The following is a 26,084-nucleotide window of genomic DNA, read 5'->3' as shown; positions in this document are numbered from 1 at the left end:
TCTAGACACGCCCTAATCAGCCAAGACGGGCACGGATCAAGGAGGCAGGCGGTGGGCCTACCAACTTGGATGAATCTATCCACATCAGCAGGAAGTATACGATCGAAATGGTCCAACACTGGACCTGAAGTCAGTCGAGGGGCCTCCAGTTCAGTCACTGTATCTAAATTGGCAGCGAGGTCACGGCGGCGCAACAGGACTTTCTCCGCAAAAACGCTCGCAAATGCCTCACAGCTGTGGGTTGAATTTGTGCTTAAATTTGCTTGTCCTTCTAAGGACGTTATTGACCTAATTATTCTAAATAGTTGTGCTGGGTGAGAGCTAGCGGATGCAATGGAAGCTGCAAAGTAAGATTTCTTAGCAGCTTTCATAGCCATCTCATAGGCTTTCATAAGCATCCTATAAGATGTTCTTGAGGCTCCGTCACGAGTCCGTCACCATGCTCCCTTTAGCCGTCTTAGATACCGCTTCATTTTCTGGAGCTCCTCAGTAAACGAAGGGGCCCAGTTTCGACAGGGTCGCAGAGGGCGCTTAGGCGCGAGCTCATCGATGGCTGCCAAGAGCCAGTTATTCCAGTCCTCAACAAGGTCATCTAATGAGTCGCCAGGAGCAACTCTTGGTCTCCAGAGCCTTAATCATCTGACAGCCCTCCTCTGCCCCTCTGGTCAATATCCTTCTTGAATGCCAAATCCTCATTTTTTAATTGATAATTACATATTTAGTAAGGATATTCTTGGAGTTGCAGAACCCCATAGACATTTCCTAATTAAGGAATTCCTTTTCTGGAAATATTTACTACATATATGACCTGGAATTTTACTCCCACTATAGATTATTCTGGGAATAATGTTCGTTTGAGAGTATAAACTCTTCCGCATAAGGGCAGGTTAAATGACTCCCATCTATTAATATATAAAGAAAACTCATCGATTACTTTGTTTAAATTACATGCTACTAATTCAGTAATATCCATTGGTATGATTATACCTAAATATCTAATTGACTCTCTGCAAATATGGAACTGATAGCTCTTAGCTGAATAAATAAAGTCACTGTTACTTATATGAAGCGATACCGACTTTGCCCAATTTATAGAATATCTTGAGCAGGGCTAGCATTGGCTGTCCTCCGATGTCTCTGTGCACCATGAACCATAACAGAAGATCCGGAAGAAAATTTGGCAAACGGTTGGTTCAGTTGTTTCTGGAATCCAGGTTTCAGTTCTTTTCAGTGTTTCTAAGCTATGACACACCGGAATTTTATTGGAATTTCGGGCAGACAACCAAACATTAGCACAGGGAACATGGATGGATTGTTAGATAACAAAATCTCAGACCCTCCAACATTCTGCCAGTTAAACTTGAGACTTGCGCCTTTCAGTGCCATACTCCCGGGCAAATGAGCTGGGGCTTCCCCTCTTCATTGGGCCTCCACCCCCTCCAGTGGGGGCAGCATTGGGCAGAGGAAGCATGGTGAATGGGTCCAGTTGGGGCAGCCTGACCCGCATCACCAGCAGCTCCCCCTCCTCCTCTGCTTCCATGGACTAAAGCGCAGCCACCTTTTTTTTCACCAAAGACATTTGTCTTTGGGTGCTGATGAGGCATCAGGCATAAGCCTGCATTTTATTAATGTTTGATCAGGACTTGTATATTAAAGAGGGCTTAATTTTCAAACGTTTCATGCCAGGCAGAGAAAACCTTGGCCATTCTCCTAAGACAAGGGGCCCCTTTTGATTGATAGCAGAAAACAATTCTCAAAGTCGTAAAAGCTGAAAATACAGACTAAGAGCAGGACATTGACCCTACATGTTACAGAAGATAACAAAGGCAGAGATAAATATAATTAGGAATGGGCAAATAGTAAAATGATACCATGGGCCTCTCTTAAAACCTTGAGCTGTATTTTCTAAGGCCAGAGGCAAATGGGAGAAAAAACATCTAGCTGGCAGAAAGAGAGGCTTTTTGGGAAGTCCTTTTAAAGCATCTAGCTAGGAAGTCTTTTTAAAGCTGTTTCTTCCTTAAACAGATAATGGGAAAAGCAGCTTGCTGAAGGGGGGGGATGTAAACTGAAGAGCCTTCTTCTGAAACTGTTTTAAACTGAGTTCTTCTTTTTTTTTCTTTCTCTCTCTACTTTAAAAAGGCCTTATTCCTTTTAAGAGGCTATCTGTGTTGTGTATTAAATATGTTGGCTTAAATGTAATTATGCAAAGGATTTAACAAATGCTAGAAGAGTTGTATTTATCTTGAAATTAAGTCAGCCATTGAGCCCAGCCTCTTGCCAGACAAGAAGACGCCATCAAATGCTGTCCTGATATATGGCTGTCAGACATTTGTTTAGAAACCTTCAAATGAAGGATATCTTTCAATGTTGATGTGAAACTCAAGATCCTTGACATATGTTTAAGATAAAAATTTAAGATTAACCATTTGTTTTAAAAGGCAATAGGGCAGGGAGGGCAAGAGGTGAGCTGGTAATTAAGATTCCTTGTTGAGACACATGTAAGATATATTACTACTTATTTGTCATTTATAGATGTAACAATATATAGCTGTTTGTGTTCCATATAAGGACAGGAGGATGTGGGTGTATCTTTTAGGATTGGATATAGCAATCAGCCAATAGGAAATCCAACTAGGCTGATTGGACAGAGGCAGCCACAGGAGGAGCAAAGGGGGCTGGATTAAGGGAATATAAGGGCTGGCCATAATGGCAGGAGCCAGGCCAGAGCTTGGTAACCATATACCACTGTGCCTCTCATTTATTTGTCTGACAAATAAATAATTATTTTAATTTCTCTATTGCTGCGTTGAATATTTCATTCCAGCTAAGCGTTAACCACAAGCAGGGTGCTACACTGAGATCTCACAAGAGCCAGATGACTGGCGAGGGAGCTCAGCACAAAAAATGGGACATCCAATCAGAAACGGGCATAACTTCTATAATTCCAGGATGTCCCAGTTGAATCAGAACTGTTGATGGATAAGCAATCTAGTCTTGACATCAGGCATAGTTGACGTGTGACCCTCCGATTGTTGTTGGACTACAATTCCCATCATCCATGAACTGCAATTCCCACAAGCCCTTGTTTATTCTGCATGGGTTGAAGCCAAAGGGGGAGGGGGAGGAAATTATAAGCAGCATGAGGATGAGCTTAGCCCACTCATGGTAGCCACCGACACTACCTCCCCGCCCCCCCCAAAAGATACTCTTTCCTCTGTCCATTTCTGAGCCTCCTGCCCCAACCTGGTTTCCTAACATTGTTTCTCCTTTCCACTGCTGATTTCTTTCTCCTCCCTGGAGTCTTCCTAACCAGTCAATGATCCCATTGTGTAAGTATACCGGAAGGAGCATATCTACCTTTATCATTCAGTCCTGACACGGGGGTCCAGCTCCAAGTGTTGGGATTTTAGTTCCCACCAGCTGCGAGCAAGCAGCCAGATTGTTTACATCATATGATGTATCTGAGCATGAGACAGGAAGTCTGAGCCAGTTCTCAGTGCTCTCAGTGTAACCTGGATGGAGTTACTGTGAGTTGTGTTCCACTTCTGGGTAGAAGCAGAGTAGTGTCGTAGACTCGCATCCTGTACTGCTCAGGCGAGCAGGCATGCTTTTGTACAGTCTTAATAAAGTAGCAGTTAGACTACGGACTGTCCTCTTTCTTCTGTGATGGTTTGCCAAAGGATTGCTAGCATGCTCCTCTCAGGAGGGAGGGTTCGCTTATCAATGGTCTCTCTGGACTGAGGGGGATTCCAGACAGAGAGTGACCTCCGGAGAAAGGCCCCGGGTGCCTGGGATGCTGGCACCGCTCCCGGGCAGGCGTTTTTCCAATAACCTTCTGGCGGTAGTGGTGACTAAGGAACTAAGGGCAATGGCACCAGCGTGGTATTAGTCTAAGACCTGGGAGACATGGGCTCATGGGAGAAAAAGATGTATATTGCTTTGAGTTCCTTGGGGAATGTTGGGGGAGAAATGTCTAAACAAACAAATTGAAAGTGGCATGGATATGTGTTCCTGTGGAGTTTGGAACTGACAGGGTAAAACTCCATGGTGTCCTGTATCTGGGAGGAGCTTGACGCAGAGAAGTGCGTCACAGTCTGTGTCACTGTTCAGACTGGCTTTCGCTTCTGCCTAAGACGCAGCTCAGCTCAGAGGCTGCGTGTGTGCTTTTGGAGCACAGAGAATGTCGGAGGTTTCTGATGGATTTACTGCTTTGTAAATAAACGCTTCTAGAGATAAGAACCAAACTGTCTCCGGACTCGATTTATCCCTCATCTCACACGGACGCAGGGCCGCTGCTACTCTGCTCTCCTGCCAGGTCAGCTCCCCAGCAGAGCCACGCAGGGAAGCCTGACTGGACGCAGGACAATTTCCCCAAAGTTCCTATGTGTTTAACTTCAGATATCCTTTTCTGCTTGTATTTTATTTTAATTGGCATCTGCAATTATACTTGGCGATGTTATGAATTAATGTATGTAAAATAATGTTGAAAAGAAAGACCCAGATCAATGATTGAATCTGGGATCTTGATCACTGGGCAGCAATAGCCCTTCCCGACTCTTCATTCCCACCTCCTCCCTGGCACCTCCCTGAGTTCCTTCTTTCATTCTCAAAATCCCAGAAAACACCCTTCAGAGAATTCTGAGTCCTACTCAGAGTACACCCATAGAAATCAAGAAACCTGATGTGCATTCAGCAGCAGTAAAAACCACTCTCAGTGACCTATGGGCACCCACAAGGCAGTGGATCCTGAATAATCAGTTCCCGTTAGGTCATGGCTCCAGTCTGGGTTGAGTTCACCCTATCCCACCCGTGTTCACATAACCAGCTGGGCAGCGAAACGCAAGCTCTGCCTGGGAGCATGAAAAACATTAGCTGCTGTTATCTCCTCCTGGGACTCGGGGATGAGAACCAAGAGGGATCTTGGGCAGATATGATGCGCTTCCACTGGAGGTGGGTCATTTTAAGCCATAGATGCTTTTTAAAAAAATGAAAAAAAATACATTTTAAATTTGCAGGTTAATAGGTGTTTAATTAGATGATCATCTGAACAGACTGATCTTTGTTTCATTGTTTGCTTCACAAATGGATGATCAGGCCCACTTCCACAAGCAAAGATCCAGAAGAATCAGCGTAGCCATCAGGCGTTCACACTGATGGATGTGTGCTGCTCACTGATGTCATTCAAGGGCACAGCATTGTGCATTGAAGCCACATTAAGCAGGAAGAGTTAGACCAGATAGGCAGCGTTTGGTGCGTTCCTCCTGGCAGGACCCCCCTTTTCCTCTTACATTAATTATTGCCCTAAATAAAAGAAAGAAGGAAATCTCTAATCGATTGCACTTCCATGAGCCTGGAGTCAGATTGCTCACCTTCAGGAGATGAGGGAGGATCATAGAATTGTCGTGTTGGAAGGACTCAATGGAACATTTAAGCCCACCCTGTAATGCAGGAATCTGCGGCAGAAAGGAAGAGGACATGCAGGCCCAGCCCCGGAAGAGCTCTCAGAGGAATTTGCAAGATCAGTGCCGACATCCCCTGACCCATCCTGGATATCAGGATGGGCTGCTGGCAGCTGCTGACTTTGAGGACTCCATCACAGGCTAGAATAGATCTATTAAATTATTTCTCATCTCCAGCCTCAGATTGCAGTTGCTTTTCAATTCATTTCTCCAGTATTTCTAAGAGGCAGAATGAACTATCACCATTGTGTGTATCTGAAGAAGTGTGCATGCACACGAAAGCTCATACCAAGACCAAACTTAGTTGATCTCTAAGGTGCTACTGGAAGGAATTTTTTCATTTTCTTTTGACTACGGCAGACCAACACAGCTACCTATCTGTAACTATCAACATTGTTGGCATTCAAGAATTCCTCCCCTGGTTCAGGTCCTTAGGGACCATCAGGTTTCCAGCTCCGGTTCTACTGCTGGATATTGTGATGTATTTTGGTACTTCAGGTGAGGAATGGTGAGTGCAGAATGAAGTGGAACTCTTTTTTGCTAAATCACATATGTGTTCTTGCAGCAGCAGCAGACTGCTGGCTCATCCTTATTTACTGAGTGTTGTCTTAACATTTTGGGAAGTTAGATAAGAGCCACCAGTTTTTACTGCCCATGGGAAGTGCAGCCTGCACAGTTTGTACCCATACGAAAAAAATGTGATATCAAAATTCCTTGTGCACAGAGGAAAACCTTGAGGCTCTAATGCTTAAAAGAAGATGCAGAACCTAGAAGTGCTGCATCAAAACTGAATCCAAATTTAGAAATCTAAAAATAGGGTTAATATGTCCTGATTTATAAAGTGATTGACCACTATTTCCTCTAGCACAAACAAAGCCCTGCTTCTGCTTCCTCCAGTGAAGATGCAGAGTGTAGATCAGGAAATCAGGATTAAAAATGAGCAAACATTCACACGTGAGTGGGACCAACTCATGGGTATCACTTACTCCTGCAGCAGCGTTCATTAGAACCACAGGAGACGTTTGTAATCTCTCCAAAGGGAGAGTTATCAGTCCTTGGGGCCTGGCAAAAACCTCCCGAGAATCTACACAATGGGAGTCCATCTGTGCAAAGGAGAGGGAAGTAGATTTTCATCATTTGAGAGAACTCCTTGTGCAATACAGAAACGTTAATTTGACCGGCGTTTTGTTTTGAGCATGGGAATAGCACTTCCAAGTATGAGAGACTGAGGTCCTGCACTGGGAAATGGGAGACCAGCCTTCAAATCCAGCCTCATCATGAGGCTTACAGAGTGGCCTTGGGACAGTCACTCAATCTCAGCCTAATCTTCCTTGCAAGGTTGTTGTGAGGATTAAATTAAGAAGAACCATAGAAGCCACTTTGAGCTCCATTGAGAAGAACCTGGGATATAAATGCAATGAAAAAATATCAGTATTACTATGTCCCATAATGCTGATGGGGAGATTGAGGCTGAGAGTGAAAGTGTGGTTATCCATAGGCCAGCTGGTGATCTCATGGAGGATTCTCACAGACTTGGATTGCCAGGCATGGGAAGTCCTGATTTCACTGATGCTCCGGTCAACATTATTTTTGTACTTCAGGTGAGTTCTGGTGAGTGCAGAATGAAGTGGGAATCTTTGTTGCCAAATCATATTTGTGTTTCTTCAGCAGCAGCAGACTGCTGGCTCATCCTCACTTACTCAGTGCTGCCTTAACATTTTGGAGAGTTAGATCAAAGCCCGCATTTTTTACTTCCCATGGAAAGAGCAGCTTGCACAGTTTGCCCCCATATGAACATCGGTGGCATCAAAATTCCCTGTGCACAGATGAAAACCTTGAGGCTCTAATGCTTAAAAGAAGATGCAGAACCTAGAAGGGCTGCATCAAAACTGAATCCAACTTTTTACTTCTAAAAATAAAATTAATATACCCTGAGCATATTATCAGCTACTCTGATCCAGAAACTGATCAATGATTATTTCCTTTAGCACAAGCAAAGCCCTGCATTGTCCAGTGAAGATGTAGAGTGTAGATCAGGAAAACAGGATTAAAAATTAGTAAACATTTGCACGAGTGGGACCACCAAGTGATGGGTATCACTTACATCTACAGCAGCGTTCATTAGGACCACAGGGGATGTTTGTAATCTCTCCAAAGGTACAGTTCTTAGTGATTGGGGCCTGGCAAAATCCTCCCGAGTGTGTACAAAATGGAATTTCAGCTGTGCAAAAGAGAGGGAATTAAATTGTCATTATTTGAAAGGACTTCTTGTGCAAAACAGAAATGTTAATTTGACGGGCATTTTGTTTTGAACATTGGACTAGCACTTCCAAGTATGAAAGCCTGAGGTCCTGGACTAGGAAATGGGAGACCAGCCTTCAAATCCAGCCTCATCATGAAGCTCACAGTGTCTCCTTGGGCCTCTCAGGGTTGTTGTGAGGATTAAATTAGGAAGAACCACAGAAGGCACCTTGAGCTCCATGGAGGAAAAGGTGGGATATAAATGCAATGAGTAAATAAATATTCAAAGCCTTCTGAACCAGCAAGTCAGTATTATTATGTCCCATAATACCGATGGGGAGATCAGTGGCGTAGCGTGGGCTGTCAGCACCCGAGGCAAGGCAAGTAATTTGCGCCCCCTAACCCGTGGATTTTAGCACTCAAGTGCGAGCGCCCCCCCCAGATGTTGCGCCCGGCCCCCCTGCACCCCCCACGCTACGCCACTGGGGCTGGAGGCGAGCGAAGGAGCCAAGGACCCCCCCCCCCAAGGCTCAGCAGGAATTTATTAAATTTATTATTTGCGGAGCCCCCGCGGGCCGAGGCAGCCGAAGCCCCCTCACCTTGGGCGCCTCCCCGCCCCCTCCTCTCCTTGGGCTGTAGGTGGAGCTCCAGATCCGGGCTTGGCGAGCGCCTCTCCTCCTCCAGCTGGGTCCGGGGGCTTCCAGCCGTGCTCCGTCTTCGCCCCCCCCCCGCGGCTGAGACTTGCGCTGAGAGCCGGAGCCAGCAGCGCCCCCTTCTGCCGGGAGACCCTCGCCCGCCCACCGGCTTCCTCTCGGAGGGTTTGGGGGAGCGCAGGGCGCGGCGAGGCCCCTCGGAGCTCTCCTCCCTCCCAGTCGGCCGAAGCAGCCACCGCCTGTGGCTGGGCCGAGGGGATGGCGGTGGCGGCAGGGTGCGGAGGCTGCCTGTGCCCAGCCAGGCGTCGGTGGCGGCGTCGGCGCTGCTGCAGCGGCTGCTCCTCCTGCGAGCCAGTGAGTGGAGCGCAGCGGCGGCGGGGTGCGCGCGCGCGCTAGGGCGCAAGGCGGGCGGTGGCGGCGGGGAGCCCGGCAGAGGAAGGAACTTGTCCCTTCCCTCTGGACTCGCACCCCCCCAGATGTTGCGCCCGGTGCGGCCGGCACCCCTGGCACCCCCCCCCACGCTACGCCACTGGGGGAGATTGAGGCTGAGAGTGAAAGCCTGGTTTACCCGAGGCCAGCTGGTGAGCTCATGGTGGAGTTTTACAGATTTGGATTGTCAGGCATGGGAAGTCCTGATTTGACCGACATCATCAATTTAACATAGAATGGTTTGATTTGGGGGGGGGTCTTCTTTATATATGGGGTTGCAGGTGGTGCTGTGGGGTAAACCGCTGAGCCTCTTGGGCTTGCCAATCGGAAGGTCGTCGTTCGAATCCCCATGATAGGGTGAGCTCCCTTTGCTCAGTCCCAGCTTCTGCCAACCTAGCAGTTCAAAAGCATGTTAAAGTGCAAGTTGATAAATAGTTACTACTACTGCAGCAGAAAGGTAAACAGCGTTTCCGTGCGCTGCTCTGGTTTTGCCAGAAGCGGCTTAGTCATGCTGGCCACATGACCTGGAAAAATTGTCTGCAGACAGACGAGGGCTCCCTCGGTCAGTAAAGCTAGCTGAGCACCCAACCCCAGAGTTGTTTGTGACTGGACTTAACTGCCAGGGGTCCTTTACCTTTACCCTTTTATATATATTTATTTACTACATATTTATCTTTTTTGCAAAAACAAAACAACTCAGTGGATATCACTTGCCATTGCAGCAGATTCCGTTGCGGCCACAGGAGATCCCCTTAATTTCTCCATTTTCACATTTTGTAGTTGCTGAATAATGGCAAGTTCCTCCTGCTAGTTCACATATAAATTGCCCTGTGTAAAAGAGAAGGGAAATAAATTCGTTTCAAGGGGGCAAAGGGGTTGCCAACTACTTTTTTCCCAAACTAGAACCCTGCGTATTTAATGGGATGACCAACTTTTACAGACTTCTGCTGCCTCTCAACTTGTTAACTACTGTTTCATTGGGCAACATTAGCAAGGGTCAGATCGGTCCTCCTTCTTTGCAAACACTCCAGCTGATTCCTGAACCTTGTAAGGGTGCTGACACTCAGCTGCACCCAGCCACTTGGGTGGCACATAAATCATAACATTATGATGATTATTATTACTGCTCCTGGGATTTTTTCTGCACACCTGAAAAGCCTATATCTTGCAGGTTGTTAATGCAAGGAGAGAAAAATTAGCAGATAATGCACCCACAGACCCACATAAATGGCAACTATAAATTAGCAGATAATGCACCCACAGACCCACATAAATGGCTCATTTCAAGTTTGTGGTCAACCAAGACTCCTAGATCCTTTTCACCTGTACTGCTCTCAAGCCAGGTGTCACCCATCTTGTATTTGTGCCTCTCATTATTATTTTTTTGCCCAAGTGCAATACTTTACATTTCTCCCTGTTAAAATTCATCTTGTTTGTTTTTGCCCAGTTCTCTAATCTGTCAAGGTGGTTTTGAAGTGTGATCCTGCCCTCTGGGGTGTTAGCCACCCCTCCCAGTTTGGTGTCATCTGCAAATTTGATCAGGATGCCCTTGAGTCCATCATCCAAGTCGTTGATAAAGATGTTGAATAAGACCGGGCCCAAGACAGAACCCTGTGGCAACCCACTAGTCACTCTTCTCCAGGATGAAGAGGAACCATTGATGAGCACCCTTTGGGTTCGGTCAGTCAGCCAGTTACAAATCCACTGAGTGGTAGCATTGTCAAGACCGCATTTTACCAGCTTCTTTACAAGAATATCATGGGGCACCTTGTCAAATGCCTTGCTGAAATCAAGGTAGGCTACATCCACTGCATTCCCTTCATCTAACAGGCTTGTAATTCTGTCAAAAAATGAGATCCGGTTAGTCTGACATGACTTATTTTTCTGAAATCCATGCTGACTATTGGTGATCCCAGCATTCCTTTCTAGGTGCTCACAGACTGTTTGCTTAATGATCTGCTCAAGAATCTTCCCTGGTATTGATGTCAGACTGACTGGGCGGTAATTATTTGGGTCCTCTCTTTTCCCCTTTTTGAAAATAGGGACAACATTTGCCCTCCTCCAGTCTGCCGGGACTTCACCTGTTCTCCAGGAATTCTCAAAGATGACTGCCAATGGTTCTGAGATCACATCTGCCAGTTCTTTTAATACTCTTGCATGCAGTTCATCTGGCCCTGGAGACTTGAATACATCTAAACTAGCCAAGTATTCTTGTACTATCTACTTAGTTATTCTGGGCTGTGTTTCCTCTGCTGAATCATTTGCTCCAAATTCTTCAGGTCGGGCATTGTTTTCTTTATCGGAGAAGACTGAGGCAAAGAAGGCATTAAGGAGTTCAGCCCTTTCTGTGTCCCCTGTTTGCATTTCACCATCTTCTCCTCTGAGTGACCCCACTGTTTCTTTGTTCTTCCTTTTGCTACGAACATACCCATAAAAGCCTTTTTTGTTGCTTTTAACCTCTCTAGCAAGCCTGAGTTCATTCTGTGCTTTAGCTTTTCTGACTTTGTGTCTACACATGCTGGCTAGTTGTTTGAATTCCTCTTTGGTGGTTTCTCCCCTTTTCCATTTTTTGTACACATCCTTTTTTAATCTTAACTCAGTTAAAAGTTCTTTAGATAGCCACCCTGGCTTCTTTAGGTACCTTCCATGTTTCCGTCTCATTGGTATTGCCTAAAGTTGTGCTTTTACTATCTCCCTCTTAACAAACTCCCAACCACCATGAACTCCCTTTCCTTTTAGTATTACTGTCCATGGGATCTCACCCAGCACTTCCCTAAGTTTTATGAAGTCGGCTTTCTTAAAGTCAAGAAATTGAGTCCTAGTATGCTTGGCTGCTCCTTTCCGCTGTATAGTAAACTTCAGAAGAGCATGATCACTCGCACCTAATGATCCTTCCACTTCTACCCCACTAACCAGGTCATCAGCATTGGTTAGGACCAGATCAGTGATGCCTATTGTGTCATATTTAGTTTGCTGTACCAAGAGCTCAAGCTCATCTTGTTTATTTCCCATGCTTTGTGCATTAGTGTACAGACATTGAAGTCCATTAATCATTCCCCGGTGTCTCTTATTTAAGGTTTTTTTCCTCCCACCACTAGGTCTGCGTGCTGTTTGCTCCATTTGGTCTATGACATTTGGATGATCATCTTCATCAATTGATAGACTCCTACCTTCAGGAGCACTGTCTCCCTGCACACTAAATCTTCTAAACTCTCAGCAATATAAATGACCACCATGGAAGCTGCCTTTTGGCTCATTAAGCATCCTGAACATTCTGCTTTTGCAAAAGCCATGTATTCAATTTCAATTTCAATATTAAATATATTGTTAAATACTTTCCTCCTCCACCACCCTTTCTAAGCAGCCAGATAGAATAGGGAGCAGCTAATTCATGCTGTTGTTCCACCTACAGCAGTTTCTCAGGGTCTCCGGCAGGGGAAATGCCTGGGATTGAAGCTGAGACCTTCTGCATTTCCAGCAGCTACTCCCTCCCTGTGCCCTCTTACCTGCAACAACATGGAAGAGGATGACGACCAGAGTAAAGCTCAGGTAGAGGAACCTCATGGCTGCAGTTTCCTCTGAGATCTCTGCCAAAGGGAAGGCACTCTGAGGCAGAAGGAAGTGGAGTTTGGATGGAGCAAGGAGGTTCTCTCTACTTATAGTGTTGCAGTGCCAAATCCGGTAACTGTCAGCATAGCATCAGAACCCTCCAGGCCCCTTTCTCTTAAATCATCCTAAGCCATTTATTTATCTTGCACATCATCCTAAGATTTACCCACACAATCACCTTTCTCATATATTGACAATCTGTCCTGTGCTCCAGGCTACAAACAGGTATTTCGTGCAACTCTCAGCATCCAAACTCTTCTCTCTTAACTCATCCTATGCAATTGATTCATCTTGGAGAACTTCCTAATATTTACCTGCAGAACAGCCTTTCTCCTGCTGTTTTCTTTCCATATCAGTTAACAGATTTCCTGCCATCTCACAAAAGCTGTTGCCAACTTCACAGAGCCTGGATAGAAAGGAAGTGGAATTTCGGGTAAGAGCTCGGCTGTAATGCAGTTTGATACAACCTCTTTGGGTTGGACTGTTCAGTTTGACTGCAGTTGCCATACCTACCAAGAAAGAATCTTTTCAGTGTGCTTTTCTCCTGGTCTGTACCTTTTTGGTTGCAGTTTGCTTAAAACATGCTTGCTATTGTGATGCATATAGTTTTATGTACATTGCCCCCATTATATGCTTCCCCCCATACCCAAATAAATTAATTACTTTATCCCATCATTCATAAGTTATAAGCACAACCAAGAACAACACCCAGAAGATGAGAGGAGAAACCTTTAGTAGAAACATTGTTTAAAGTCTTTTGATCAGTTGTACTCTGCTTTTCCACACGCTAGCAAGGTTATGCTTAAAACTATGCAAGGAAGGCTCAAGTAGTATGTGGACCGACAACTCCCAGAAGTGCAAGCTGGATTTAGAAGAGGCAGAGGAACCAGAGACCAAATAGCAAACATGCACTGGATTATGGAGAAAGCTAGAGAGTTGCAGAAAGACATCTACTTCTGCTTCATTGACTATGCAAAAGCCTTTGACTGTGTTGACCACAGCAAACTATGACAAGTTCTTAAAAAATGGGAGTGCCTGATCACCTCATCTGTCTCCTGAGAAATCTCTATGTGGGACAAGAAGCTACAGTTAGAACTGGATATGGAACAACTGATTAGTTCAAAATTGGGAAAGGAGTATGACAAGGCTGTATATTGTCTCCCTGCTTATTTAACTTATATGCAGAATTCATCATGCAGAAGGCTGGGCTGGATGAATCCATAGCCGGAATTAAAATTGCTGGAAGAAATATCAACAACCTCAGATATGCAGATGACACAACCTTGATGGCAGAAAGTGAGGAGGAATTAAAGAACCTTTTATTGAGGGTGAAAGAGGAGAGCGCAAAATATGGTCTGAAGCTCAACATCAAAAAAACGAAGATCATGGCCACTGGTCCCATCACCTCCTGGCAAATAGAAGGAGAAGAAATGGAGGCAGTGAGAGATTTTACTTTCTTGGGCTCCATGATCACTGCAGATGGTGACAGCAGCCACAAAATTAAAAGACACCTGCTTCTTGGGAGAAAAGCAATGACAAACCTTAACGACTGTAATAGGCCAAACCTTACGCCAAAGAATAAACGGACATAAATCTGACATCAAGAATCACAAAACAGAGAAACCAGTAGGAGAACACTTCAATCTCCCAGGACATTCTATACAAGATCTCAAAGTAGCTGTTTTACTACAAAGGAATTTCAGAAATAGACTGGAAAGAGAAGCTGCTGAATTGCAACTCATTACCAAACTTAAAACAATGGAGAGACCTGGTCTGAACAGAGACATTGGATTCTTATCTCATTATACATGACTAAGCCATTTCTCACCTTCTCACCCCTTGCCTTTTCCTGCAAGACCTATTACAGTCGTTAAGAGTCGTCAACAGGCTCATCTCAGCTATCTGCCAATCTCCGATTCCCACCACCCTTCTGAGTAATACCCCTCCCCACCTTCTCAATATATAGAAGGATCTGGCAACTTCTGTTTCAGTGTATCTGAAGAAGTGTGCATGCACACAAAAGCTTATACCAAGAACTAACTTAGTTGGTCTTTAAGATGCTACTGGAAGGAATTTTTTTATTTTGACTATCGCAGACCAACACGGCTACCTATCTGTAACTGGGAAGAGAAAGTTTGTTTTGGCTATGTTCGATGCTGTGCAAGGTCTGAGAAATAGCTTGCATTTTGCCTGCCTGGAAAGGCAGTAAACAATCCAGCAAAGGCTATTGGAGTTTTAGCAAGGCTGGAAAGTAAGAAAGAGGCTTGGCTTCAAGATGGATGCCAAGAAGGGGGGAGCCCTGCCTTGTCCATCTCCCCTGACTAGAGACAGTTATTCATCGTAGTCTGGATGGATAACTACCCCAGAAGGGGTGAGCAAAAATGATGCTGGCCAAGTTCCTAAGAGTTCATCAAAAGCTGAGGAGAGCTTTGACCCCAGATGGGGGAGTGAAGGAACTGTTGCTGTTGGAACTGTTGCTGTTCCTGTTCAAGATGCAATGGATGTTGCTGGCAGGGGGAGAGAGGAACAGAGTTCTGACTCCCCCACTGATGATGCTACTGGAAAGCGTGCTGTAGCATTGAGTGCTGTCCAATGTTACAATTGTGGACAGACTGGGCATCTACAGCGAAACTGTAGGAAGCCACGCCAGCCAAAAGGAGCCAAGAGCAGCTCTGCGAAGCCTGAGGCGTCAGGCAAAAGCCGTTCCAAGTACCAGGTGAAACCTGCAAAGGCTTTGATGGCGAAAGGAACCACACCAGATGTTGGGAACTCGTTTATAATCGACACTGGAGCCACGGTTCATATGTGTCCACACAGAGAACTGTTTTCTACGTTTAAGAAGCAAAGCTTCGCTGTGAAACAGGCCAACGGTCAGGAGCTGGAAGCGACCGGGATTGGGACTGTGTATCTTGAGAGTCTGAACTTGACAATAAACAATGTCTACCTGGTTCCAGAATTGAAGTTCAATCTGCTGAGTGTGTCACAGATTGCAAAGAAAGGACTGAAACTGTCCTATGATGCTAAGAGCTGCAAGATCTTCAAAGATGGAGAACTGTATCTTTCTGCCAGAGAGAAAGATGGACTGTATTTGTTGACTTTTGATCAAAGTGATTACATGAAATGTAATTCTTCTGGTTCTAATGCAATATCTCTTGCAGGTGTGACCAAGAGCGCCCGGAAGGTGGCGAAGGTCGACAGGGCATTTCAGCGGGTGTATGCTGATGTGATTGGTCCTCTAGAACCATCTAGAGGCGGTGCAAGATTTTACCTTGTGTGTGTGGATTGTTTTACTAATTATTCTTGGGTTTTTATGATGGAGAAACCACAAGAGACCTTAGAAAGGTTTCAGGAGTTTTGTGACAAGGTTAAAAATATGCATGATGCTAACATTGATTGTCTCTTCACAGATGAGAAACAAGTTTTTCTTTTACAGGCTTTTCAGAAGTTCCTGCAGAAGAAAGGGATAGACCACAAAGTTGCTGTTTCAGCAGAAGCATGGAACAGGGGGGTCTGTGTGAGGGTGAACAAAGAATTGCAAAAGGGGATGAATGCGCAATTGCTGAGTTCACATTTGCCACATGAATATTGGGCGGAGGCGTTAGTGTCCTATGTTCACGTGTGGGTGAGAAAGGTCTCAAAAGAGTTGGGAAGTTCTCCTTTTGAGAAGCTGTTCCACAGAAAACCTTCTGTTGCCTATTTTAAGGTTTTCGGGTCTCATGTGAGAACAGAAGCTCCAGGTGGAGTGAAGAATGCCAGAGGCATTTTTGTGGGATATGAAAAGGGTCTCTACAGGGTAATTTTGTCTGAATCTGGTCAGGTGATTCTCACAAAGTTTCTGGAGAGTGCTCCTGAACAGGAGCGGGTAGTAGTACACACATTTCCCACAAATGACAATTCAGATGATGATGATTTTTCTGATTTCACAGATTACAGTGGTACTGATGATGACAGTGATAGCTCAGTTGTAACAGTCATTGAGAGAAAATCTCACACAATGGATAGACCTTCACAGGTGAAGGATGAACCACTGTTTGCCATTGGATCTGGTTCTCAACAAAGTCCTGAGGTTGAACCAGTGAGCAGAGAGGATCAGCACCTCATACGCAGGTCTGAGAGAGTTACAAAGGGTGTACCACCAAAGAGGTACTCAAAAGAGTTTGCTAACTTAGCTGTTGCGTGTGTTGCTATTGTTAACAACTCAAAGCAGGTTGAAGCAGTGTCTAAGTCAGAGACAAAGACACAACAGAGAGCTGCTAGCCAAGGTAATGCAGATGCACTCATTCCTTGGAAGCCAGACAACCAGAGAGGTACACTGGTGAAACCAGTGGTGGGGAGTTCCAAGGGTGGAACTGAAACAAAAGGGGACTGTTATATGTATAACAACTGTTTGTTCTCTTCTCTGGATCATGTTTTGCACATTGATGCTTTTGGGGGAGGTTCTCAGGGAAAAGCAGCAATGCAAAAGCCAGCTGCAGGTGGCTGGAAAGCAAAACAGGATGTTGGTGTATGGAACTGTACTGGTGGGAAAAAGGGGCAGTCCATTCTCTGTACTGAGCACCGGATGTTAGCTCAGAGTGTCATCTGACCTGTACTGGAAGTGCAGGGGTGGAGCAGTGACTCTACTGCTGGAGTCTGATGGGTACAGACACGTTTCTCTGTACTGCTGAACGACAGGAATAAAAGACATGTAAAAGGACTCCTGTCTGTCTTTCATCCCCTCCCTGGGGGAATGCAGGTAGGGAGAGAAGGAGGAGGGTGTGTCCTGCTCACGTCTGAGGAGGATCGCTGATTTATGACCTTGCCTGCCGGGAGACGCAGACGGGAAGGTCAACAAGAATCCCAGCTGAATGCCTGGGAGTGAGGCCAGTTACCTCTGACCTCGGCTGGAATCCTGACACATAGCAGGTGCTGCTGAGTTGTACTGATTAAACTGTGTCAGCAATTGGGTAGAGTATATAAGGAGCAGCACCTAACTCTCCCATTACCCTGGGGGATGGGTTGGTGGTTGGGTCTTTGCAGAAAGATGGTCTGCAAGACCTTATAAAAACTTTTGAAATTCCCATCCTCCAGGTCCAGCCCACCCCCAGAAACATCATGCATACATTACAGAAAGGAGGGGTTGACATCATGCATACATTACAGAAGGGGTTGACATCATGCATACATTACAGAAAGGAGGGGTTGAGGGAGGAGTTGTGGTGGTAACCTGAGTGTCCTGTCACCTGGCTCGTTCCTCCTTTCCCCCTGCCCATGAGTCACTTCCAGGAGACAAAGGAGAGTTTGCAGTTTCCTGCCCCCAGAGGGAAGATCTGATTATTGTCCTTTGTTTCAGTCCATGCTGAATCCACTACCATATGCAAGTTCTTTGTCATTTTGATTGTCTTCTGTCTGGGATTATCAGGGCTGACATAGCAACTGGGCAGGGCTCCTGTGGATGTGCTGGTATGCTGAAGGGATTATGGCTGACCAGAACCAAGCCACCCCCCTTTGATAGTCCTTGTAACATGGAGTAAAATAAAATGGAACAGTGCAAATCCGATGTATGGTTGATTTTCTATGAATTTATAACAGAAATGTGGCGTATGTAGTGTGTGTGAAGTTTGTACAAACAGAATGATTGGGGTGGGGGGTTCCTGCTACAAATGGAAGGAAGGCTGACTCAATCGGCAGGTCTGTGGGTACATTATCTGCTCATTTTTCTCCCCTTCCATTAGCAACCTGTAAAATTTAGGTGGCAGCTGTTCTGAAAAGATCTAAGGAGCAGTAATAATAATAAACACAATTTTATTATTCAAAACCCACCCAACTGGCTGGGTGCAGCTGAGTGTCAGCGCCCTTACAAGGTTCAGGAATTGGCTAGAGTGTTTGTAGTGAAGGAGGACCAATCTGACCCTTGCTAATGTTGGCCAATTAAACAGTAGTTAGCAGGTTGAGAGGCAGCAGAAGCCTGTAAAAGTTGGTCATCCCATTAAATATGCAGGGTTCTAGTTAGGGGGAAAAAGTAGTTGGCAACCCTTTTGCCCCCTTTAAATGATTTTATTTCCCTTCTCTTTTACACAGGGCAAGATTTGCTGTATGAACTATTTGGAGGAACTTGCCAATTCCCAGAATCTACAAACTGCACCTATGGAGAAATGACATGGGCCACCTGTGATAATAATGGAGCCTGCTGTAGGAGTAACTGATATCCACTGAGTTGGTCCCACTCACATGTAAATGTTTGCTCATTTTTAATCCTGATTTCCTGATCTATACCTCCACAGGAGGAAGCAGAAGCAGGGTGTTGCTTGTGCTAAAGGAAATAGTGAGCAATGATTTTATAAATCAGTATAACTGATAATATACTCAGTGCATATTAAACCTGTTTTCAGTAGTATGAATTGTGATTCCTTTCTTATGCTACAACTCTAGTTTCTTCATCTTCTTTTAAGCATCAGAGCCTCAAGGTTTTCATCTGCCCACAAGGAGTTTTGGTACTGCCGATGTTCCTATGAATGCGAACTGTGCAGATTGCATTTCCCATGGGCAGTAAAAACTGGTGGCTCAGATCTAACTGTAAAAAAAATTAAGACAACCCTCTGTAAGTGAGCATGAGCCAGCTGTCTGCTGCTGCTGAAAGAACACAAATGTCATTTGGCAACAAAGAGTTCCATTTCATTCTGCACTTTCCAGACCTCACCTGAAGTGCAAGAATACACCATAAAATCCAGCAGAATAGGAGCTAGAAACCTCATGGTCCCAAAGGTCCTGAACCAGGGGTGCAACCATCATCAAGGAATACTAGGAAGGCAAACATGGTGATAGTTATTGCTGCATTTTAGAAATCTTTGAGAAATAAATAACTATTTTAAAAAGCAACTGCAATCCTAGGCTGCAGGTGAGAAATAATTTAATAGATCCATTGTTTTCTGTGGCCAATTCTGAACCCAGGTTTTTAGAAGGCAAACAACTGGCTTCAGTGTCTCTGAAAACTTGTTGTTGTTATTATTTGCAAAAGAGAAAAAGATGCAGTAAGTAAGTATAAAAGGTCCCTCCAAACTCGACAATTCTATGTAACATTGATGACTGCAGCATCAGTTAAGTTGGGACTTCTGATGTTTGGCAATCCAAATCTGTGACCAGCTTGCTTTCCAGGACAAGGTGTCTGTTGTGCTCTGTGCTATGGCAAGGCCAGGCAAAACTGGGGGATAAGGAACGATGGGGTGAAGGCTGCACTATCAGGAACACAGCTCTAAAGTTGTTTCCATGAAGGCAGGAGCTGAATTGGAGGTTTTACTCTGTAGCAGCAATTTCAGGCAAAAGGAGGCAGTGTGGTAAAGTGGTTAGAGTACTAGAACAGGTCCCTTCCCACCCTGAGTTTTTCATTTTCAAGATCCAGTTGACTAGATGAGAGAATTGTAGCTGTAGCCTTCTCAAATCAAAATCAAGATCCATTTTTAAAAAAAGCTGTAAAATGTTCTTAAGCCCCAAAATTCTAACATTTTACAGCTGTTAAAGCCAACTCTTCTTAGATTTCTTATTTAGGCAATATTGCTCTGATAAGGTATCCTTTGCTATGATTAGTTTCATCTTCACCACTACCTTGGAGCCGGGTGGCTGTCCATAGCAGAGTGGTGAATCTGAGTTCGAGATGATGATTGTTCCTACCTTGCTAGGTAGGACTAGGTGACCCTTTGGGTTCCCTTCAACCTCACAGTTCTATGATTCTGTGATCATTGATAGAGAAGCATGGAAACTATATAACTGAGTACAACCGTGGCCACATGCAAAGAATTACAAAACAATACACCCTCATCTAAAAACAGTGAGGCTGATGGATTGCAAGCCTCTCACCCACTTTTGTCAATATTGCTAACATGTAAACATTATCAAGGCACTGAAAATCAGAGCGCAGAGAGAGATCGGGCCTCTGGTGAAGTTTTCCTTCTCTATCACGCGCTTGTGTGTGTGCTTCTGCATGTGAGAACTTGTTAAGCAAACTCTGAAGAGACATATGATGGTGAAGCACAGTGGCTAAGAGATGGAGACTCCACCATGAGCTCACCAGCTGGCCTCCAGCAAGCCACGCTCTCACTCTCAGCCTTGGTCTCTCTATCATTATTATGGGACATAATAAGACTGATTTGCTGTTACAGAAGGCTTTGGATATTTATTTATTTATTCATTGCATTTATATCCCACCTTTTTCTCCATGGAGCTCAAGGTGCCTTCTCTCAGCTGAATTTATTACCATGACAGAGGTCCATGGCAAATATCCATAGCTACAGCTTGCACTTTAGGGGAACTCGCAAAATCCTGCCACTTTCCCCGCAGAAATGACGATACCCTGTGCAAAAGAGAGGGGAGAAAATTGCCATTATTTGAGATGACCTCTTGTGCAAAGCAAAACCATGAATTTGACGGAGGACGTTTCATTTGGAGCATTGGAATAGCATTTTCAAGTATGAGAGGCAGACTGATGTCGTGCTTAGAGGGTCCAACTAGGACTTGGGAGACCAGCCTTCCACTCCCACCTTAGCCACGAAGCTTACTGGGTGACCTTGGGCCAATCACTCACTCTCAGCCTTACCTACCTCACAGGGTTGTTGTGAGGATTGAATAAGGAAGGTAAGAAAGTCACCAGGACCTCCATGGAGGAAAAGGTGAGATATAAATGACAGAAAAATGAAACTTCTTCCCCTGCTCTTCAACAACAGGAGCAGTTCCCTCAGCCTAAGGGCATCACTACTGTTTTCACATGTATTTAATCACAGATCAGGCACTGCCCTTGGGAACAAATCTTCTTAGAATCATAGAATGATAGAATTGCAGAGTTGGAAGGGGTGAGATATAAAAACACAGGTCCCAGTTGGGACCCTTGAAATTAATTCTGAGTAAACTCGATGAAGCAGCATAAATTTATTTTAGTGATCACAAAAAAACATATTTGCAATATAGATGACCAAAGCAGGCACACCTCGTTTCAACAGAACACATGTATATATTGCTTGTCCAAGCGCAAGCCCCTCTTCTGTGCGCAGAGGTCACAGATTTCACGACCGCTGGATTACAATCCTAAAATTCCCCTGTTTGTCAGACTCCCTCACAAGCACTTTTAACCACAAGTTGTTTTTAGCCACAGGTGAAAGCAGGTTTCATGTCTAGGTTCCAAGCAGAAACTTATTGAAGCATGCAAACATCTGTTCTTCTTGCTAGAATTCTTAAGCAAGAAGCTCCTAAAGATATAGCACCCTATAAATAACCCCCAAATACAAATCATGTTAAAAGGCCCCCGGATAAAAAAATCCCTAATTGTTGCATCCTTATGGCCTTATGACCTTTTTTAAAAAAGCAATAATTAAAAGCACTATTTATTCTGAAAAAACCATCTGAAAAAGGAACATTTCTCATGAAGAAACTTGAAGGCTCATCTACTCCAACCTCTGCAATGCAGGAATCTCAGCTAAAGCATCCTTGACAGATGACCATCCAACCTCTGCTTATAAACCTCCAAGGAAGGAAAGTACGCAGGCTCCCAGGGGAGATGCAAGCAGTGCAGGAAAGATGGACCTCCAAATGGACCACTCCACCAGATTGTCTCTTGGGAAGAGATAGGAAGTAGGGCTCATGGCATCTGCTTTTGCTGGAGGTCAAGCTGACTCTTGTCTACAAATTGGTAAGCAGTTCAGGTTTTTGTTTCCCTTTTCCCTTCCTGTGCCATGTTTCTTTTTTCTTTTTTAAATTGTACATAAGCCACTCTGGGAACCTTTTGACTGAAAAGCAGAGTACAACTGATCAAAACAATTTAAACAATGTTTCTGCTCACAGTTGTCTCCTTATATCTTCTTGGTGGTTTCTTTCTTTTTGTTAATTCTTACATTTCTTGTTCTTGCTTGTCTTTATAACTTATGAATGATGGGATGAAGTCATTGATTTATGTGGGTGTTTGTGTGGGAAGCCTATAATGGCGGCAATGGGCATAAAACTACATGAATCACAAAAACAAGCATGTTAAGCTAAATGCATCCAAGAAGGTACAGACCAGGAGAAAAGCACACTGAAAAGATTCTTTCTTGGTAGGTGTGACTACTGCAGTCAAACTGAACAGTCCAATCCAAAGAGGTTGTATCAAACTGCATTACAGCTGAGCTCTTACCCGAAATTCCACTTCCTTTCTATCCAGGCTCTGTGAAGCTGGCAACAGCTTTTGTGAGATGACAGGAAATCTGTTAACTGATATGGAAAGAAAAGAGCAGGAGGAAGGCGGTTCTGCAGGTAAATATTAGGAAGTTCTCCAAGATGAATAAATTGCATAGGATGAGTTAAGAGAGAAGAGTTTGGATGCTGAGAGTTGCACGAAATACCTGTTTGTAGCCTGGAGCACAGGACAGATTGTCAATATATGAGAAAGGTGATTGTGTGGGTAAATCTTAGGATGATGTGCAAGATAAATAAATGGCTTAGGATGAGTTAAGAGAAAGGGGCCTGGAGGGTTCAGATGCTATGCTGACAGTTACCGGATTTGGCACTGCAACGCTATAAGTAGAGAGAACCTCTTTGTTCCATCCAAACTCCACTTCCTTCTGCCTTAGAGTGCCTTCCCTTTGGCAGAGATCTCAGAGGAAACTGCAGCCATGAGGTTCCTCTACCTGAGCTTTACTCTGGTCTTCATCCTCTTCCATGTTGTTGCAGGTAAGACGGCACAGGAAGGGAGTAGCTGCTGGAAATGCAGAAGGTCTCAGCTTGAATCCCAGGTATGTCCCCTGCCAGAGACCCTGAGAAACTGCTGTAGGTGGAACAACAGCAGGAATTGGCTGCTCCCTATTCTATCTGGCTGCTTAAAAAGGGGTGGTGGAGGAGGAAAGTGTTTAACAATATATTTAATATTGAAATTGAATACAAGGCTTTTGCAAAAGCAGAAATGTTCAGGATGCAGAATGAGCAAGAAGGCATGTTCCATGGTGGTCATTTATATTGCTGTGAATTTGGAAAAGTTAGTGTCCATGATCCCCAAGTCCTTCCTAATTCCAGAGGTCTTGGATCTATGAAGAGTAAAAATCTGATGAAGGATTCTATTGTAGACCTAACCCAGCAAGTTTCTTTGTTAAAGAATGCCCACAGTTGCCACCTCAGGATCCCATGAGCATAGCCAATGAAGAGATGGTGCCCATTGGGCAAATGGGTGGGCCTTACCCTCTTTTCCTCTGGCTGGGAGCCGAGAAAGACTATAGCCAGCACAGCATCTGGCTGGGAGCCGAGAAAGACTATAGCCAACACAGTTGGGTGTGAGCTGAGCTAGACACATTGGCAACACTACTGGGAAGATGACAGAAAATACCATTCTCAGAGGCAAGGTATTTCTGAAGCTCAGAACAGCAGTAATTCTGATTGGCAGATGTTGAAAGCAAAGGGGAACCTTCAGTAGAATGGAAGGAAGGCTGACTTAGTGGCCAGTTATGTGGGTATGTGGGTGCATTATCTGCTCATTTTTCTCGTCTTCCATTAGCAACCTGTAAAATTTCGGTTTGGCAACTGTGCTGAAAAGATCCCAGGAGCAGTAATCATCATCATCATAATTTTATGATTTATACGCCACCCAAGTGGCTGGGTGCAGCTAAGTGCCAGCACCCTTACAAGGTTCAAGAATCAGCTGTTGGCCAATGAAATAGTAGTTAGCAGGTTGAGAGGCAGCAGAAGTCTGTAAAAGTTGGTCATCCCATTAAATACGCAGGGTTCTAGTTTGGAAAAAAAGTAGTTGGCAACCCCTTTGCCCCCTTGAAACGAATTTATTTACCTTCTCTTTTACACAGGGCAAGATTTGCTGTGTGAACTATTAGGAGGAGCTTGCCAATTCCCAGCAACTACAAACTGTGCCAATGGAGAAATTATAGGGGTCTCCTGTGGCAGCAACGGAATCTGCTGCTTGGGTAAGTAATATCCATTGACTTGTTCTGTTTTCACAAAAGAGATAAATATGTAGTAAATAAATATATATATAAAGGTAAAGGTAAAGGACCCCTGACAGTTAATTCCCGTCGCGAACAACTCTGGTGCACTCCTCTCGCTTTACTGACTGAGGGAGCCCCCGTCTGTCTTCAGACAGTTTTTCCAGGTCATGTGGCCAGCATGACTAAACCGCTTCTGGCAAAACCAGAGCAGCGCACGGAAACACTGTTTACCTTCCCGCTGCAGCAGTACCTATTTATCAACTTGCACTTTGACATGCTTTCGAACTGCTAGGTGGGCAGGACCTGGGACCGATCAATGGGAACTCAACCGATTATGAGGATTCGGACGAGGACCTTCCGGATGGCAAGCCCAGGAGGACCGGTAAGATGATGTTGGCCAATGAAACAGTAGTTAGCATTTTGAGAGGCAGCAGAAGCCTGTAAAAGTTGGTCATCCCATTAAATACGCAGGGTTCTAGTTTGGAAAAAAAGTAGTTGGCAACCCCTTTGCCCCCTTGAAACGAATTTATTTCCCTTCTCTTTTACACAGGGCAATTTATATGTGAACTATTAGGAGGAACTTGCCAATTCCCAGCAACTAGAAACTGTGCCAATGGAGAAATTACAGGGGTCTCCTGTGGCAGCAACGGAATCTGCTGCTTGGGTAAGTGATATCCATTGAGTTGTTTTGTTTTCACAAAAGAGATATATATGCAGTAAATAAATATATATATAACCAAATAGGTAAAGGTAAAGGACCCCTGACAGTTAATTCCCGTCGCGAACAACTCTGGGGTTGCTGCGCTCCTCTCACTTTACTGACTGAGGGAGTCCCCATCTGTCTGCAGACAGTTTTTCCAGGTCATGTGGCCAGCATGACTAAGCCGCTTCTGGCAAAACCAGAGCAGCGCACAGAAACGCTGTTTACCTTCCTGCTGCAGCAGTACCTATTTATTAACTTGTACTTTGACATGCTTTCGAACTGCTAGGTGGGCAGGACCTGGGACCGATCAATGGGAACTCAATCGTTTATGAGGATTCAAACGAGGACCTTCCAGACAGCAAGCCCAGGAGGACCGGTAAGATCCCCCCCAAATCTTTTTTTTTCTTTTTAGAAATTTTTATTGGATTTTACAAAATATAGAAAAAGTACAAAGACAAGGACAAGAGAAAAACACAAATGCAAACTGCAAAATACAGCAATACACACATTTAGCATAAAAATACAAAATACAAAAATACATACATTAAAAACTAATAATAAAAAGAAAAAGCACATATAAAAAACCACAAAAATTCCTTCTTTCTTAATTTTAGAACTTAAATTCACATATTCTCCTGACTTCCTCGCATCCCCCGTTCTTGTATCCCTTTTCAAAGTTAGTTCAGCAAATTCATAGCCCGTTAATTTACCTGTTGTTGGTTTAATCTTAGTTTTTATCTTGTTGCTAGAACCCCCACAATTCATTTCAATCTCATCAACATTCAGAAATTTTACAATATTTCTGCAAATAGATTTTGAATTTCCCCAAATTTTCTTCCACTGAGTCTTCTCCCTGGTCTCGGATTCTGCTAGTCAACTCCGCCATCTCCATGTAGTCCATTAGTTGCATCTGCCAGTCTTCTTTACTAGTGTTAATTCTGTCTCCTTCTGAAACCTCTCTCTCTGTGTCGGTGTCAAGTTTTTCTCCAAAACCTTAGTTTTCGTTTTGTTCAGCTTAAAACCTGCCACTTGACCAAAGTCCTGGATTACTTCTAAAGCCCTC

General features: G+C 44.5%; 1 protein-coding gene across 3 annotated transcripts in view; it reads left to right on the top strand.

The window, feature by feature from the left end:
• LOC308584092 (uncharacterized protein) overlaps window positions 1-26,084 on the top strand; it is a 153,917-nt gene that overhangs the window by 64,274 nt on the left and 63,559 nt on the right. Inside the window, exons 5-7 of one of the 3 annotated variants that reach the window (XM_081188798.1) lie at window positions 24,611-24,700; window positions 24,869-24,982; window positions 25,308-25,397. The exons of the other annotated variants lie outside the window; for them this stretch is intronic. Coding sequence (XP_081044924.1) covers window positions 24,611-24,700; window positions 24,869-24,982; window positions 25,308-25,397 — 294 coding nt within the window. The remainder of the gene's footprint in view (window positions 1-24,610; window positions 24,701-24,868; window positions 24,983-25,307; window positions 25,398-26,084) is intronic. 3 annotated transcript variants of the gene reach the window in all.

The sequence above is a fragment of the Podarcis bocagei genome (genome assembly GCF_964188305.1).
Source record: "Podarcis bocagei genome assembly, chromosome: 3".
NCBI classification, from domain to species: Eukaryota; Metazoa; Chordata; class Lepidosauria; order Squamata; family Lacertidae; genus Podarcis; species Podarcis bocagei.
The sequence above is the reverse complement of the archived record's forward strand: the minus strand, read 5'-3'. Positions and strand labels throughout refer to the sequence as shown.